At 41.2% G+C, this 19,137-nt stretch overlaps 1 protein-coding gene across 1 annotated transcript in view; it reads left to right on the top strand.

Annotated features, from left to right (window-relative positions):
- The window catches only part of TENM2 (teneurin transmembrane protein 2), a 982,382-nt gene that overhangs the window by 704,725 nt on the left and 258,520 nt on the right, over window positions 1-19,137 (top strand). The window contains exon 7 of the mRNA XM_053222896.1: window positions 3,037-3,275. Coding sequence (XP_053078871.1) covers window positions 3,037-3,275 — 239 coding nt within the window. The remainder of the gene's footprint in view (window positions 1-3,036; window positions 3,276-19,137) is intronic.

The following is a 19,137-nucleotide window of genomic DNA, read 5'->3' as shown; positions in this document are numbered from 1 at the left end:
GGGTAGTTGTTGCAAAGAATGTGGTCCCATATTCAGATTTGGATTTCTTCTTATAGGCTTTGGAGGATCATCAGGGATTTATAAGCCAGAGCACAATGACATTTGTGGTTTGGGGAAAAAGCTAGCAGGAGGATTGAAGGGGAAGGTTGGTGGGAGAAGTTTTCAGAAGTAAACTTGATAGGATTCTTTCACCCATTGTATGGGAGAAGGTGAGGGGAAGGGAGGAGGTGAAAAATGGCTACAGTCTCTCAGGAACCTGGGAATAACAGGATTGCAGGAGGAATCTGAATGGGGAGGAGAAGGTAAAGAGTCTGTGCTTGGCTGTAACTTGTTCAGTACAGCTGTGGGATGTAGAGATAGAGAGATGCCCAGTGTACAAGTGGAATATGAATCTGGACCTCAGGAAGGAAGCTTGTTGGAAATGGAGACCCAGAGACTTGAGTCATATTGGTGATGCCTGAAGCCATGGAAATGGGTAAGATCTCTGTAGGGATGAGAACTGGTGTTCCCATATCTCTAAATATTTATCAATAACAGCTTGAGATATATTTATATTCCTTGGTTTTAGTTTGATTTCCAGTTTTCACTACCCACTCCTGGAAAGTTGTTCAAGAAGTACATTTGAGCTAGTTCTAAATCAAATTCCAGCATTTTCCCATCCCCCTGGCTTTCTGGTGGGCATATGTTCTAGCTTAATTGTAAGGCAGTGGACTATTATTTAGTGATTTAGAGAACTCTTCAGGTGTTTGTTTGACATTTGTCAGGCTTTAAATTAAAATTCATGTTTCAGGCTCCTTATGTCGCTCTGAGAATTAATAATAAAAGCTACTCATCATGCATTGAGCATTTACTATGTGACACACCCTTGGTTAAGTGCTTTTCCTACATGATCTTGTGTAACCCTTACAACAGTCTACTCTGTGACATGAGGTACCTCTGCTGCTCTTACCCCATGTTACAAGTGAGGAGATGGAGGCTTTTAAGAGCAGCATTAGGTACCTTGCGTGAGCTTACTTGTCCAATAATGGCACTGCTGAGATTCCACTCCAGGCGAACACTGCTGCCAAACACTGCTTCTAAACCCTGCCCACTTGCCACCTCTTCTAGAAGACACTTTTAATCTGGAGCATTAAAAGAGTGCTATTGGATAAGGAATACAAAAGTTTATTTATGGAATCCAACCTCTTGCCTTTACTCAGATCATCAAACATACTTATAGTACAAATAAAGTTTAAATATCAGTTGTTTGCTTTAATGTTGGCTATATTAAATAGTTCACTAATCAGACACTCATTTTCTGACATCATTGTCAATCATATCAGTCTTGTGTGATCTTTGTCAAAGATTAAAATACTTTCACGGATTTATCTGGAAGCATCCAAGACGCAAATATTTGTAATAACTCTGATCTTGCCTCAGAATCCTACCAGGGTAGCTTGCTAAGCCCCATATGCAGGGGGTAGTGTGGTGTAGTAGGTCCAACTGGAGCATTGAGAGCCAGGCAGACTGGAGTTTTAGCCCCGATGACCCTGCTTGCTAACTTCCAGCTTCAGTGTTCTCATTTGTAAAACTATGGTAATAATATAGGGTTGATGTGAGGTTGCATGCAAATAAAACATTTACCATTGTAATTGACACATAGTATGTGGTCACCTACTGAAGACTTGAAAGGAAATACCTGCATAACGTTTTGGAATCTTAGGATCTTAAGTTTACAAAAAAATGAGGAAACTCCATTCATTCATTCATTCATTCATTCAAGCCCCTTGCATGTGGAGCTTTGAGTTGGTTACTGGGAACATAAAAATGAACAAGGTATAAAAGAAGACACAGTCCCAGCTTCCAGCTGCTCAGACTCTAGACACTACTTAATCCATGCTTTAAAGTTCACTATAGATTTCCTGGAAGACAGTCATCATTTTAAATAAGGTGTGGCAAGTCACATTTGAAGTTTATAAATGGCACACACAAGAGAGAAGAATCTGTCAGAGAATTTATGGTCCTTGAAGTGTCCTTGGAGTGACAGTCTCCTGACCCTGAAGAAGGGTTATATTAGGTGTCAACAGTAGACCCCATTACCCTCTTGTCACACCATAGTCCTAGAGACCAAGGGCACCTTGTTTAATTGCCAGGCAAAGATGTTTCCAAAGGAAAAACATCACATGACCTAGAGAGGCAGTCTCAGAACAGGAAGCAAGATGGAGGAGGGCAAACAGCCCAGGAAGAAGGCTCAAGATAGGTAGTTTAGAGTAACACTGAAGAGTACACACTTTATCATGAGGCAGCGCTCAGGGTTCACATCCTTGGACAGTTGCTTGAATTCTTCCAGCCTGATTTCTCATATCTTAAATATTTTAATATTTAGTTTCTAAGTTGTTGTGACAGTATTATTTCAAGTGTCTTTGAATCTTTATTTATTTTCAGAGAGAGCACACATGTGTGTGCTTGAGCATGGGACAGAGGGCAGGAAGAGAGAGAGAGAGAGAGAGAGAGAGAGAGAGAGAGAGAGAGAGAAAGATCCCAGGCAGGCTCCATGATACCAGCCCAGAGCCTGATGAGGGGCTTGATCCCATGAACCATGAGATCCTGAGCCAAAATCAAGCGTCAGATGCTTAAACTTAACCAACCTTAACCCAACAAACCAGGCACCCTTCAAGTGCCTTTAAATAGCAGGTTCTAGTACCTGATACTGTTTAGTATCATCATCATTATCATCATCATCATCATCATCATCATCATCATCATCATCATCTCCAAGTTACAAACGGTAACTCACTTTCCATATTTGCTTTGAATACTTTTCAGGATTGTTGTGGAAGGTAAAATCTAGATGCATATGGAATGCATAAATGATGTGACTCTATGGAATTAATTTATGTCACTATCAGATGTAATCTTTGCCCCTTTTTCCATGACAAAGTAGAGCAGTTAACTAGGACTGTATAGAACTAGATAAAGCAGAGTGAAAGAAAAAGCAGGTCTATGTTCTCCAGGAGCCACCCATGTCCATGCTAACTCTTTCCTTTTTCTTGCCAGGCACTTTCTCTTTAAAACCTCCTCGGGAAGCACACCCCTGTTTAGCAGCTCTTCTCCGGGATACCCTTTGACCTCAGGAACCGTTTACACGCCACCACCCCGCCTGCTGCCCCGGAATACCTTCTCCAGGAAGGCCTTCAAGCTGAAGAAGCCCTCCAAATACTGCAGCTGGAAATGTGCCGCCCTGTCCGCCATCGCCGCAGCCCTCCTTTTGGCGATTCTGCTGGCATACTTCATAGGTAAGTCAAGGCAGCCTGCTCTATGACCCTGGCCATGAGGAGGTGGGGCAGAGATTGTGGGCTTATGAATGGAGAAGCCCTCTGTTGTCTGTACAGTTTGCTTATTGGCTCCTGAAAGACGTGAAAATGAATGAGGGATGGGAGTGCTTTTTCTCTCCTGAAATGTATTTAAATCTGATGAGTTTCTTTCTCAAGACTCTAATTAACATTTATCAGATGAATTAAGCATGCCTGCTGTATTTTTTCTTGGACATGAGCTGAAAATTGTTGTTCCTGTGAACCCATCCCTCTTTCCTGAAGTAGTCTTCTAGTGTCTTCCATCACTGGATTTTAACCCAGGTCTGTGCTCCAAAATTCATGCAACATGGGTTAATTTCAGCCAAAAACTGAATCGAATAATAGTAACCAGCATGTCTGGGAACATCTTGATTCAAAGGAAAGTTAAATTGCTAGCTTATTTTCAGAGGTGTGGAACAGAAACAGGATTGAGAGGTCAGAGCATCCAACCAGGTCTTTGTGTGGAATCAAGTCACCTAGGCACAGTGGATGTTGCCCACATCCTTTCCTTTGCTTGTGTCCTTTTAGTCTCAACCTGAATTGCACCACATTCATGAGTGAGGTTCATCTCACGTGCCAACCTTGCTTCTGGGAACTCAGGATATAACTTAGGGTAGCAGGTTGGTGAAGTTGCAGTGGTATTTTTCTTCCTATGCCAGGCGTATTGGTTTGCATCCATGGGGTGTAGCCCTGTAACTGCAGGAAGCAGCAGGTGCCAAGAGCTGAGGGGCAGAGTGCCATGTGCATATGAGCACCCTGGTCTGGACACAAAGCTTGCTCACAGCTCCTGGCCTCAGCAAAGAGCCCTGGTGCTGCTGCTCTGTCAACTGAGCTTGCCAATGCAGATCTCCTGGCCCAGGCAGAGGCCCCGTGATGTTTGATAAAGTTTATTTGAAACACTTGATGGCTCTGGCTTAGTTTCAGGGCAGCCATGACAGGCCTCCCCAATTTGGGGCTCTGCCATGTTGCAAAACAAACCTATAAAACACCAGCAGAAAGAGGCTGACTCCAAAATTCTTCTCAACACTTAGACTGAAACTCCTCTCATTTAAGAGAGGGGGGTAAAAAAGCAGCCCTGATTATTCTGACTTTGTCCCTTGTCCTTCAGCAGTGAACACTTCCTTCATCATCAGGCAGCCAGCTTGGTGCCTGCCAGAGAAGGAATTGGTCCAGGACTTCCCAGACCATTCTACCCAAGCTTACCTGATGGTAAAGGAGGTTGACTACACAGCCCCAGTGATCTGGGGCTCTGTCCAATGCCATTACAAGCCAAAAATTGATGTGAAGTTTTCACTCTCTCCCATAATATTGCTATGCTCACCTTAATGTAGAAATATAAGTTTTTACATTCTTTTCCTGTTGTGTCTCCTGGGAATGACCTCCAAAACTGAGAAAATTGACACTCTGGGGAAAGGCACCATGTTTATCTGGAACTTTGCAGAATCCTCGATGCTGTAAACCCCAGCTCCACATGGGGACTGAGGTCTGACACCCATATACTCCTAATTTAAAGTCATGCCTGCTTCTCACTTGCTCTCAATGAAGGATGGAGTCATGGATTGACAAGGGAGGGGAAAAGGCATCTGTTGCACTCTCAATCACTTGAGTAGAATCTTTTGTGTTGTTAGAAGTAGTTTTGTGTACTTCCCCAGCTAACTGTTCAGGGAGGCTTGGTAGAAACAAATTGAATTGCCTTCAGGGTCTTTGCATGATTTGGCTTTGTGTCAGGAACTGCAAAAAGGGTCCATGAGCTCACTTCTCAGGCTTAATGTTCTGCTGAGCCTGTGGGCACCATGGGGAGCCCAGATACAGAAATTGAGGCACTGCTCACCTCTGCCAATACCATCCCCAGTGTACCTCCTACTCCACTTGCCAGAGAGAGATAGATGGCTATTGCCTGATGTATTGAGCTTGATGGTTAAAATATAATAGCTTTCTGTAGGGCGATTACATAAATGGGAAACCATATAGTGAGAGTTTAATGTTTTAATTGGGTGTGTATCTTGTAAATGATGGATTAGGAAACATATTTATCCTCAGTCTGGAGGCAACTAGAAGCTGGACCTGAGCATCTTAGGATAGTTTATTAGATTATAATCCATCATTTTCTATTATGTATGCTTTAGGTAAGATTATGCTTTAACCCTGGAGTATTAAAGAATACATTATGACTCAAAAATAAATGATGGAAGGGGCCAGTTTTCCCAGCAGTAATGCTGGTGAGTGTGGAGCCATAGGGCTACTCTCCCAGAGGTGACAGCAGATCTGCAAGCACCATGAAGGGGTCAAGGTTTTGAGTGCTGATCTTGACCTAATGATTCATTTCACCTTTGCCTTGACAAAGTTGTTTTCCTTCTGAGTCTTGGTTTCCCAAGTAAATTCTGGAAGCATGATGGATATTTACATGCAGAAACTCCAAAGTATGGTGAGGATTAATTAATGTGTATAAATCACTTTGAAGATGAAAAGCAGTATATTATTAATTACAGAGCTGCAGGGGCATAAACAGTACATTACAAACACAGAGAAAAGTGCTGTTAGGAGCAACAAGTGACTGTGCCCACCAAGAAAACAAGCCATCAGGGAAGGACAGAAGGGCAACGTAAAAATCAAAGCCTTCCTGTTAGGGGAGACCAGAGTTTTTAAGACCTGAGCCCATTCTGGTTCATACATGACTCCATGTTCCACTAGAACATTATAAGTCCTGAAATTAAGCATCAGCCCCAAGATATTTATGGACAGGCACTGGGTTCAGGCCTGCCAGGAGCTGTGACAAATAGATCAAATTATCTTCCTTTCATGTTCAAACCTGTGGAGAGAAGACTCCAAAAATGAGCAATCTGGAATAGCTCAGCCCCATGACAAGTTCTTCTTTACATCCAGTATGAGGGTGAGTGTGAAAGCAGAATAAGGTCAACTCTTGTGCATATTGGAAGTGTGGGCCTTTACCAACTCAGGATAGATTCCCCCTTTCCTACTGACACAACTGGAGCCAACGATCTTTTATGATGTACTTTCCATAAGATTCTTCCTATGCCAGATTCTCCCAGTGTACATAACATCCTGGAATAAATTACTTGGAGAAGCTGCATGAACCACAAGGGGACCATTTTGTGCATCACTCAGGCCCTAGCCCATGTGGTTCCTAGGGAGTAGTGGCTATGAAATACAGAAGAGCTTCCCTCTCAGGAAGTTGTCTTCTATCCTCAGGCATGTCAAGTGCTTTCATTGCCTGCAACACCAGAAATCCCTCGAGATCCCTAAGTTTCTGGATCATGTAACTAATGTAGAGTTTCTCACCTGTTTTATGTCAACTGTACTGTTTTTATCCTCATAGTATACATAACAATAACTGATTGGAAACTTCTATTTGCTCAGAACTGCAAGCCTTTACATTTAAAGCATTTTTTCCGTAATTATTACATTTGAACCATACCCACAGCCCCAACATCCACTCTAGCAGAAAATAAAATTGGCAGATTACAATCATTTCACAAGAGTTGATGCTGAGGCCCAGAGAGCCTGCCATCACATGGCTGGTTAGTTATAAGGGTAAAAGACTAGGTCCTTAGTCTCCTGATTAGTCCCCTAATGATTTCCAAATATCACATAAGACCTAAATCATCCCTTTTGTAGCATCAACTCCCTGTATCTGATTTTGCCTTCATTAATAAGGGAGAATAATTCAGCTCTTTCCTTCCCAAGCCATCTTCTGATGATTCCTGAAGTGGAGAGAAACTATATCTCTTCCTCCGTCTTTTAACCTGTCTTTTTGTGTCTGTTTTCACAAACCTCTTCTGTTATAGCGGTCAGCAGATATTTTCTGTCAAGAGACAGATAGCAGATCTTTTTTGGTTTTGTGGGTCGTGAAGTCTGTGTCACAGTTGCTCTACTCTGCTGTTGTATGGCAGAAGCAGCCATACACGTGTGTAAGCAAACGGGCAGGGCTGTGTTCCAGGAGACTTTACTTATGGACACGGAAATTTGCATTTCATGTACTTTCCATGTGTCATGAAATATTATTCTTTTTATATTTTTAAGGCTATTTAAAATGTAAAACTAGTCCTTAGCTCATGTGCTGTTGTTAAAAACATACAAGCAAACAGGTGGCAGACTGGATTTGGCCCCCAGGCCATGGTTTGCCAGCCCCTCTTTGATTACATTACTCTTCTTTTCCTAAAAATACCTTTTCGGAGTGTTTCCATTTTTACAGAAAGAAAACATTTGCTTTCCAACTGGCCGATTGTCCAACTACTCATCCACTATAAGTGCAGTGGGTAATTTTTTCTGATGCTGCCATCCCACTTCGTAATGAATAATTCGATCTGACTTCCTGATCCAAACCAAAAGGTAGAAAAAGCAAGCCACTTTTCTCTTTAAAACTTTGCAAAGGGTAAAAGAGTCCATCCTAATGGATGGCTTGAGATAGTGTTTCAACCCATGGGTAGAGTGTAATGACCTAAAAACTTTGCCACATACACACTTGTCTTCAACCTTCATTTACCCTAGGTTCCTCTGCAAAATCATGGCCTGTTTTTCAAGGTGACAAAGACCCTTTCTTAGTTAAGGTTTTCCAACAGGTTGTAACAGTGCAGAGTCCCTGAATGGCATCATTGCTTTCTTCTCCTAGGTTAAGGTCAAATAGATCCCGTTTCCTTAAAAGGCATTGAAGTTCTTACAGGCTACCCACATCAAGGAAGAAAGGTGCTTGTGATATATGACTTTACTGCTTAAATCAAGATAATCCTAGAAATTCTAAGATGAGAGTCAACACAACAGTTCACCATGACACAGGACTCAGACTGTCATCCCCAAGTTAAAGACAATACGCAATATATGCTGAGTTTCTGTCAAAAACTCTTCTTGTGGTTGGGAAGGGAAGGGGGTAAGAAAGATAAGAGCATTTATGTCATCCTAAATTAGTTTTTAGCTCTTCAGATCTCTGCCAAACCAAAATACATCTATATATTAGAAAGTCACCTTGTCTTTTTTCACTACAGTAATTCCTGCCAAATATGAAATACTATGTTTTAAGTAAGCTGCTCAACGCTCTGTCTTCTGCCACTCTCACTTTGATCTGGGAAGAACGCGGGCCATCAACATGTCAGGATGTTAAAAGTGTGGTAATTTGGGGGGCTTTCAGTTTCTTTTGAAAACAATGAGAGATTATTTTCTATGGAAACTAAAAGCCTACAATGTGTTTAAAGTTGCTACACTTGAAAATTGATATGTTGAGACTCAGACTGATGAATCCTGTGTTCAGAGCTGCTATTTTGTGTATTCCCATCTCACTGAACAGAGCAGATTTGGGGAAAACAGAAAGAAAATGACAGAAAATGATGAGAAGCGTACACTTACCTGGCATGCTTTGTGAGGATACAGCCTAGGAAAAATGTTGGCCCTCTCATTCAGACTCACTGTTCTTTGATGATCCAGAGAGATGCTAATCCTTGACCTCTGTATGAATTCCAAATTGTGTATTTACCTCCCATTATATAAAGGGCAAAATGGTAGTGATTAAATCTGAACAATCCTGCAAGTAACATTTCCACCCACCTCCCCAGCCCCAGATGGTCAAAGCTTGTATTTAGTCCCACAGAGAAGGAAAAAAAAACTTCCCACAAATAAGTCAGGGGACCCAGTTATGTTATCAGTTCTGATGTTAGTAACAGACTTTTTATCTAATAGATATGCTAATGTGCTCTTAACCAGATAATAAAGTCCTGTCCCTGCTTACACACTGGTGAGTCTCTGGCAGTGGGGGCTGCCATTTCATAATTGTACTCTTAATTTCAGAGGATGTGTCAATTTATGGAAAGCAAATTAAGTCATTAGCTAGGTCTCTGGTCTCCATCACCTAGCAGCCATGTGGCAACATGCATATCTCATGTGTGACATTCAGAAAAGTTCCTTTACTGAGGTGAGGTGCCTTGGCTTTCCTCCACAAGCCACCTGTCAGAAATCAAGGTAGCCAGCTGATAAAGGGCTTTCCCACCCTGACAGGCAAGCTCCATGGATAAGGAAGAGGAAGCAACTTTTGGTCTTTATTTTGTAGATCCTCTTAATGCAAAACCAGGGAAGAGTGAGTAGTGCTACCACCCTGTGCCCCTCAAGGACCATGACAAGTAGACAGTGTTATCGGTATGATCTGCTGGCCTAAGACCTTGTGGCTCCACAGAGCATGTGTTGGGTGAATGAGAATGCAGTGTTCACCAACTGTCTTTCTGTCAACTCACCATTCAGGCCTTTGTCCTGAAATTTCTCTGTGACCATTATCTCTCTGGCAGTCAGCAATCAGTTCAGAAGCAGTAATGTGATGCGAAGCTATGACATTTTGTGTGTCTCTCCCACATGCTCTGTTTATTTGACTGCATCACTTAGGGTGGTCATCAAGCCCACAGACCCTTCACCTTCCACAGGAAGCTTTTAAATTCTTCATTTCCTAAGCTTTGCATGTGTTTGTTTATATTTACATGTTTCATGATTTAGAATTCTGGATATAGCTTCTGTTGTACTGTAAATAAGTATTGTTTCGTTCTACGTTTTACCTGTAACACAATTACAGGCGTTCTTGCCATGTTAATTAGAAAAGTACTGCCTTGATGTGATGGAAATCACACGAATGGGCTTTGGTCTCAGGGAAACCTGGGTTCAAATTCTGATGTGTATACTTAAAAGCTTTGTGACTTGGGCTTGCTGCTTAATCTCCCTATACTATAGTTTCCTTATCCAAAACAGTGGGATAATTCCTGCCTTGTAAAGATACTTCAGGTGTTCACTAATATTATATATGTATTCAACTTTTCTTCAAATGCAATGTCATCAGGTATGAGCAATGTCGTTTTTGTATGTATCCCCTAAGTACTGTGAAAAGTACTTAGCATTTATAATTTTTATTATGTAGTTTTGGAAAGAGGTAGGCACAGACCACCTGGAATGACATACAACCCTATGAATAGATAGGTCTATAGTCAGACCAGCAAACCATTGTCTGCTTGGCCAGCCATGACTGTAAGAAAACACCAGTTGTAAAATGCATTCTGGTTTCAGAGATAGGAAAATGTGAACACATCTGTGTTTTAGAATCAGTGAAATGTGGTGGCACCTGACACACAGTAGAAGCTCAACTAAACAGTTATTACAATTATCGTATTGGCTCCCACACTCCTAGACGAGGTCCATTGAAAAGCATAAAACCAGGCTCTTGGATCACTGTATCCCCAACAATGCCTAACACCTTGTAAGCATAAATAAATATTTATTTAATTAATAAACGCTGATTAGAGTTATTAGAGTTGGACCATTAATGGACAGCGTTATCAAGTGCCCGAAATCCCTGATCCCTGGTTTTACTTGTTCCCCCATGTAAAGGGAAGTTTCTGGTTCCCTGAAGTTGTAATTGCCTCCGTTCCCAAGCATTTCCAAGTTATAAAGCATTTAGGCAAAGGAACAGTTAGGGGGGTTGTGTAAGCACCACATTTAAGCCCTCTAGCCGGAATCTGTGATTCCCTGAAATCAAGAGAGCTGGATGAGTGAAACTGGGAAGTGTTTGTGTCTGGCATACAGCCACCATTTGGCACTCATTTTACAAAAGTGTGGCAGAATTTAGTTGGAGTTCAAGGTGAAAAAGCAAATAATGGCATAAATCTGAAAGTCTGTTGGCTGCTTCTCTGTAAATGAGGATGTGCTAAGAAATGAAGCAATTGCTACAAGGCACCAAATAGAGAAGAGGAATATTATATGGTGAATTAGGTCTGTGTACACAAGCCATACAGAATGTTTTGTGCTGAAATGCCCGGCTTAGCTGTGCAGCCTCATATGACAGAAATTTGACCCCAAAGCAAACTTTTAGAGCATTCATAGTTTTCTTAAGGTCACCTTAAATCATACTTCCTGTGGCCTTCACTGAAAATTCCTTTCTAGAGAATCCACATTTTGGTTGTTAAGAATAGACATGCAGAATTGTTGTCTGAGCCCTTTACTCATCAAATAAATCATTTATTAAATTGATGTCTCGTATTAAGATCCTCTGTGTTAGGAGAGCAAATGGTCCATCAACTACATTAGCATATTTAATATTACCATAAAAGAGAGGATAATGCATTGCATGTTCCACTAATTTCGTTTTTTATTATCAACTCCTAGCCTTAAATATGTAAATATCAGAATGTCTCAGGAAATATAGCAGTCCTAAACTATGTGTTGATAAGAAAAGAGTTTTGCTGAAGAGAATATTGTCCTCCTTTCTTGGAAAGAAAGATTTATATGATACATAATAAGTATCATCTTTCAAAGCCTTTTTTCCCTAGTAAACCAAAGCTTCAGAGAAGGGAGGATCAGATTTGCCTCCAATCTTTGCCTTTCTTTCGTCATGACTTGTGTTCACAGCTGTTAGGGAAGGCCCTTCCCTTGGGACGGGTTTTCAGTGGAGTTAGGTCATGTGGAAAGATGTGTACACACACGTTTGGCCCTCCCCTAGGGACTCTGATCTTTATAAAAGAAAGGTATATTGCCTTGCTTTTGCCTTTGCCGTCATGATGCAATCCTATCCGTAGGCTTACTTCTATTACACCATGAGTGTTTTAGAGGCACGTTAATGAAGTTTAGATTAGACTTGCTTATATTCCAAAGGGAAAGGTAAGTGGCAGTCTATCAAGTGCATTCTGTTCTTTGGGCCATGCTAAACAAGATGACATCTTTCAAAGAAGTTCGGTATGCCTTTGAATTAGAAGCATTGTTGAAACTGGTTTTAAGGCTACCTTATGCCCAAAGTTTACAAATATAGACTTATAGGGCATTCGCTGAATTAGAGTTCATGTGCTTAAACTTCCCTTTAAGTTTCTTCTTTTTTATTTTGAGAGAGACAGAGAAAGTGCAAGCATGGAGGTCCACAGAGAGAGAATCCCACGATCTGTGATATCATGACCTAAGCTGCAGTCACTTAGTTGGGCACTTAACTGACTGATCCACCTAGACTCCCCTTAAACCTTCTTTTAATAACATTTGTATACTTCCTTGAGAAAGGTGTCTCTTCTCTTGAGAGAATTGTAGGTTAAAGACTTTTTTCCCATGAAAAATCTTCTCGCAACTTTGTATATGAGTTTTATGTATTATTTTTATTAATTTAAAATGTATTAAATTTATTATATTAAGTTCATGTTTTTCCATTGCACCAAAAATTTTGTTTAGGCAGAGGATTGGCTGTTCACATTGTTTGCTGGGATCTGCTGACCAGCCCCTGAATCTAGGACATTTTTACTTGAAAAATTTCCCTAGACCTAGAGTCTGATAAGCAACCCCATAAAATAGTACACTTAATAGGAAAGCTGAGGGACACCTGGGTGGCTCAGTCAGTTGAGTGTCCAGCTTTGGCTCAGGTCGTGATCTCATGGTTCGTGAGTTCAAGCCCCATCGTCAGGCTCTGTGCTGACAGCTCAGAGCCTGGAGCTTCCTTCGGATTCTGTGTCTCCCTTTCTCTCTGTTCCTCCCCTGCTCTCACTCTTGTGTCTGTCTGTCTGTCTGTCTGTCTCTCTCTCTCTCTCTCAGAAATGAAGATTTAAAAAAAAAATTTTTAATAGGAAAGCTGAGAAAGCCTGAACAAGTTATGGTTTGCATAAATGACGTGCGCCATGATGTTAAGACATTTGAGCTTCATTTTTCCCAGATCCATCAGGCAATAGAAGCTTTTATACTAAAAAGGTTTTTATTAACTTATCATTATGACAAATGGTCAGCCATCCTTCTTTCTCCTTAGAAATGTGAAGTGGTCTAACCATTACACAGTAAGAAATTGTAGAGACTTGTGCCCATTTTTATTCAGTCTGTTTTTGTCCAATGAAGGCATTGTCTCCTCTTGAATTTACTTTAAAAACCATAAAGCTTCTCAAAAAAAGAAGCTGGCCTGTGATTAGCTTACATTTCTCAGGACCATAGCAGTGAAGGGTAAAAATCCAAAGAAAGGAGAATACATACCAAAAAAGAGTGGGATGAAGTTAAGACAAGAAGTAAAGAAAAGACACTAGAAGCTATGAACACAGTGATTAGAAACACTAACAAGCATTGCAGGCTGTGAGATACCATATGCTAAGCAAGATAAAACATGGAACAATTAGAAGACAAGGATGGGGGAAAGGTGACACCCAGCACATCAAATGACATGTAATCTTCTGCATGATTTCTTGAACCAATAAGTCCAACCAAGGTAATGAGATGAAAAGCAATCCTTGAGAATTGCTTGGAGGTGCTGTTTCACCCCCTCATCTCACATCATTAAACTTTCTGTTCCCTCATGAACTACTTAGATAAATAACAGTGGACAGCTCAACATTTATCCAAATAAACCAGAAAGCCACCATGATAAAGGAAATTGAATTTATAGACACGGCAGGCTCTTGCCTAATAGATGAGAGTCATGTGTCTAATGTTGAACATCAATCTATATTTCAAATACATTGTATGAAGAGGGGGCAGTAAAAACACCCCCTACAAAATCATTTCTCACTAAGGTTAGTTTATCTTGTGTTGTGTCTAATTGATACCCATGTAATTCCGCTACAGTCTTTGCTACTACAAATGATGTAAGAGATGGAAAGAGTGTGGCTGTTGGCTCCCAGGGGAGCGCTGAAAGTTAGGCTTAGAAAAATCACCTTTGTCTTCAGATGTGTTGTCTTTAGAATGACCCTTGAAGCCAGAAAGCAAGCATATTTGTTTTTTAATCAGGTGAGGGCATTCTCAAAAATCCTCTCTTCAGTCTTGATCAGGAATGGACATGATGGAGAATTATTTTATACTAGATCCTTTCCCTGACTTATTTTGCCTATTTTCATGGTGTAAAGGAAGGTCCAGCAGGAATATCTGAGCTGACACTACACTTTTAGCTCCTAGTCGAATTCAATGTATTTATGAACTTGTAACATTTAGGAAGGTTTCCAAATTCCTACATAGGCATATCTTGGTCTAGGATAGGACACAGGTATGTTCAGGCTGGTAGCAACTCATTACTCAGCCAAATCTGGATTGGTGGGGGTGGGGGTCGGGGGGCTGGGAAAGAGAAGGGAAAGAAGGTCAGTCCCTCTCCATTTGGCATGTGTATGAGTGTGGCCCCCCACACCACTCCTCCCACAGATCCTGCCCCAAAAGTTCTGGTCAGAAAAAGTTTTCAATATGTGCACATCTTAATGAAATGTTTTGACAGCTACATTTAATCTGACTTGAAGGAAACCAGCTTTGGATCCTGCTTCCAGTGGTTTCATCTTTCACAGCGTTTGTTTGCATTCACAGAGATGTGGATGTCACTGCTCCTTCCCCTCCTGTCCCCTATTCTCTACGTTCTACCTTTAAGTATCCTTGGAGCAAGTCCAGATTTATTAAAATTAATATGCATACATTACAGTTCACTTAATTTTAGACTTTTAAAAAATGTGCTGGTATGCCGACTGCAACTTTATCCCACCTCTTGTCTACCCTACCCCCACCTCTGCAGCTTGACTCTTTAGATGGGGGTGGTCAGGGCAAAAGGGCTACCCAAGGGCTCATGGTCTTGGCCCTGTCTGGGAGAAAATATCTCTATTTCTTTTGTAGGGAGGTGGATGCTGATTGCATGGTATTTTATTCTTCTCTTCAAAACTGACAGGAATTAAGCCTTTGGAAAGGTTAGCTGACCCAGCAGTGCTATCTGTATTGTAGTGAAATACCAATGGCTTGTTTTAATGTCAGAAGCAAATTGGAGAGTGGACCCGACTGAAATATCTGTGACTAAATTTGTCCTGAAGGAAGAAAAAGAATTGTCTCTCACGTTCGCATGACTAAGGAGTTTATTAAACAAGCGCTTTTGTACCCCACCCAGGGAGAATGCTGTCAAAACATGAAGAAAAAAAATAGAGATCACATGAAAGCCGAGTCTGAACTCTTCTCATAATTGCATGTCTGAGTACTTTTGCTAATTTGCCACACCCTTTGTAATTCTTTCTTCATCACAGCACTACTGCTGCCTCACCCCTGACCAAAAACTTTACTGTGCCTGTGTCTCCGACAGTAGCATGAAACAAAACAACAAAAAAAAACCCAAAACCTGGCTCCTTGAGAAGATACCCAGAGTGGATTGAATTGGTTCTTGGCTTGTCACCACACCCTTCAAAACCCAACAACCAGGTTGCATATACAACAGGGTTTCCTTCAAGGGGCTGGTCTGAAATCTCTGCCAGTGGAAATGTAGAGAAGGACTCCAGACCTGAAAAGGAACAAAGTGTGAATTGCAAAAAAGAAAAAAAAATTGAAAGGATTCTTGACATTGTGCACATGCTATCAAATTTTGGCTGATTTTCATTCATATAGATAGGCCAAGTAGAGTGTAGGGGCTAATGTCAAGAAGATTTGTGTATGCCAAGGGGAAAACACATATTACGAGAAGAAGCAAGTGTGCACAAGGGACAGAAAATCCAGGAAGGCATCCCTTTGCACCACCGTGGTATATATGGTGTGTGTATTTTTTTCCTGGGGATATAAAGGGAGAAGGCGGCCAGATGAATAGCTAGAGAAAATTACAGTTTCCACTGGCTTCTATAGAACAGGAAGGAACCGCATGGTCACCATTGACCTAGTGAATAAACGGGAGTTCAGGCTTCGTGGTCAGCTCAGAAAATCCTCTGACTTAGATTAAGCCAGTTCTTATTTTTCTATTGGATGATGAGGCTACAGTTTTAACTGATCTCTTCACAGCCCTGTCCCCAGCATCCTAAGAGACTCTACCCATTTATCTTCGAAAGCCAAAGAAAAGAGCCTGATGTGAGAGGAGGGAGTAAAGCTGGTGGCCTAGAAAAGATTACTCTGATGCTGAATGGAGAGAGACTTAAAATCTCTACCCTTGCACATGTGATCACGGTAGCGTCCTGAGGTTCTAGCATACAAGGGGTGACTGTGGACTGTGGTATCTTGATGGAAGTTTTGCCACACATGCAGAAAGGTTCTCTGCGTAGAAAAGAATTTTGATTTGGGGCTTTAATGCCTTTGAAAGCGCATCAAGAGGAACACTGACATGCTTTCACTGGAGCCTTGGAATCCTAAAATAAATAATAGAAAAATTGTGATTTAAAATATAATTCCAAATACTAACTGGGCCCCGCTGCCTAGATGAGTAATAGGCTTCAATAAATGTGTGACAGGCACAAGGCTCTTCAGTATGAAGAGTAGTGAGGCCTCAGAAATAGAAATAGGTTTTTCATTACATGAGGGATTATGTTCAGCCTGACTGTGGAGCCTGTTCGTGGGGCCACAGCTGCATCTTCTGCCTGCAGACATATTAACAGGTAATGGTAAAGCAGGCCCGCACAGCCTGAAACAGCAATTTGTTTTAGGCAAGGGAGAAAGGTCGCTATCTCCTGCTTAAGTCAGGATTAGCATTGTTTACTACACACTTTCCCTTAAACTTCTATTCCTCTGTGCTAATGAGCTGCAATTTGAGTCAGGTTCCACCTGGGTGCCTGCTAAAATCTGCAGGGAAGCCAGGGGTGGAGAAGTAGGCATGGTTTTTGGGGTGGTGGTGGTTGCTGTCTTGTTTTGACCCACGTAAGCTCGTCAACACACGCAAGCATGCTTCTTTTTGAGGATCATACAAAGTTTTATCGTAATTTCAAGCAAACTCAGCGATTCATTTGAGGCTCTCCTAATACAGGAACTCAAAGTCAGCACATGCACACTCTGGGCCTCCCTTCTTTTCAGGACTGAGATTTGGGTCAGTGTCAAGAAACTGAATTGAGTCCACCCTCTTAGTGGCCAAGGAAACTATGGGGTCCTGGAAGATGAGTTTCAAGAGGAACTTGAGAAAGGTCTGGGCACTTGGCCATAGAAAGGCACTCATGATAAAAAGAGTTGATTTCAATTTGAGATAGGTTTTCTTTTACACATGTTATCAACACAAAATTCCTGGCCTTTGTGCCCTCTTGGTTCAAATAACGACTCGTTGAAACTTCATACTTCCGACATCATTGTTCACCTGGATCAGGAAACCTGATTTGTATCTATAATGGTTCCTCACTTTCGTGGCCAGCTGGGCATTGGAATAGTCCCCTGAAGAAAGTTCTGGATTTAGTTTGGCTAGGTTGCCATCTTAACCCTTACCAACTGTGTACTTTGGGGAAAGAAAATTTAATGTATTGAGCCTCGTTTTTCTTAACTGTAAGAAATGGTTAATAAATAACAGTTATAATGATCATACCTTTTTCATAGACTATGTGACATTTAAAGTAGATATTGGTATCAATATTCGTGCTATCTGTGCATTCATTCAAAAGAAAAAGTATACAGATGCTAAGTTGCAATTTAGGATTTAGGCTATCAAAGTTCAGAGACTGGAGGAGTTGAGGATGACCCAGTGAACACATTTCCATGCTGACCTAGCCCTGGGAGGATGGAGATGAATTGAAGTAGGAATGAGTTGAGAAGCACTGCAGGCAGCAAGGAAGGGGAGAGGCCAGAATTAATAAGGCATGGGGCAGGGAAGATGAGGAGCTCAGCCAGTGAGGAGAAGGGTGCCCAGTGAAGAGCGGTGGAAAATAGGAGGTGAGATAGAGCAGAACCAGGTGATAGATGGCCTAGAAGGCTAAGAGAATATTTAACTTGGTTAGTTTGGCTATAAGAAGGTACTTAAAATTCATAAGCAGGAATGTAATATAAAATTATGACAAGCTGGGGTGTCTGGGTGGCTCAGTGGTTAAGCGTCTAACTTCGGCTCACGTCATGATCTCTCAGTTCACGAGTTTGAGCCCCGTGTTGGGCTCTGTGCTGACAGCTCAGATCCTGGAGCCTGCTTCAGATTCTGTGTCTCCTTCTCTCTCTCTGCCTCTCGACCACTCACGTTCTTTCTCTCTCAAAAATAAAACAAACATTAAAACATTTTTTTTAATTATGACATGCTATCATGATAGTTACCTAGTAGATGTTCCATAAATATTTACTTACTAATTGATTGAGGATTCAGGATAGATTGGGAAATGGGACAGAAGACAGGGAGACTTATCCATAGGTTTTGGCCATAATCAGTGGGTATGTGAATGGGTAGATTAGAGAGGAACATGGAAATAGGGAAACAGTAAATCTGTGAGAGCCTCCTTCCAAAGAAGAAAAGGCAGATTTATGATAGAATTTGTATAGTACTGACTGGAGATGAAGAAGACTGAAATATCTGATATACCCTTCAGGTTTCTAACCTGGATCCGTACAAGAACATTGTCAAGAATGGTGTAACTTAAGAACTTAAAACTAACACCATCTTTAAATCACTGCACACTTTTCTAAAAGCATGGTTGGCCAAAACATTCTTTTATTGGCATGTAATTCTACCAGAATTGGCAAGGAGCTATTCTTTTTTTAATGTGCTCAGAAAATCTCTGTGCGGTTTCTTTATTAGGAGAGGGCCCTTTGATCCAGTAAAACCCATCAAGACCCCTTCTGAGACATTCACTTTGGATTTTGTATGAAAGTCTGTGGAGAAAAAGGAGAGCAGAATTGGGCTAAAACTAAACTCTAAAAGGCTAACCAACTGCCTCCATAACATTGCTCATACATAGTGTAAATTTCATGAACCAAAAAAAGGCATCAGGAAATATGTGGAAATTCAGCATACCCATTTATAAATAGAAAAGCATGTTCCAGGACTTGAAGGCGCTCACCTAACAAATGCAGAATGTGGTCCTGGGAGTCTGTACCATTGCCCTTTTTGATTTGGGGCAGTGAAGCTTACAAATAAAAATCTTCAAAGAAGAAAGTTGCCTTTTGATCAGCTGGTTAGAGGCAGGTTTGAAATTATGAT

Source organism: Acinonyx jubatus, chromosome A1 (assembly GCF_027475565.1).
Source record: "Acinonyx jubatus isolate Ajub_Pintada_27869175 chromosome A1, VMU_Ajub_asm_v1.0, whole genome shotgun sequence".
NCBI lineage: Eukaryota > Metazoa > Chordata > Mammalia > Carnivora > Felidae > Acinonyx > Acinonyx jubatus.
The sequence above is the reverse complement of the archived record's forward strand: the minus strand, read 5'-3'. Positions and strand labels throughout refer to the sequence as shown.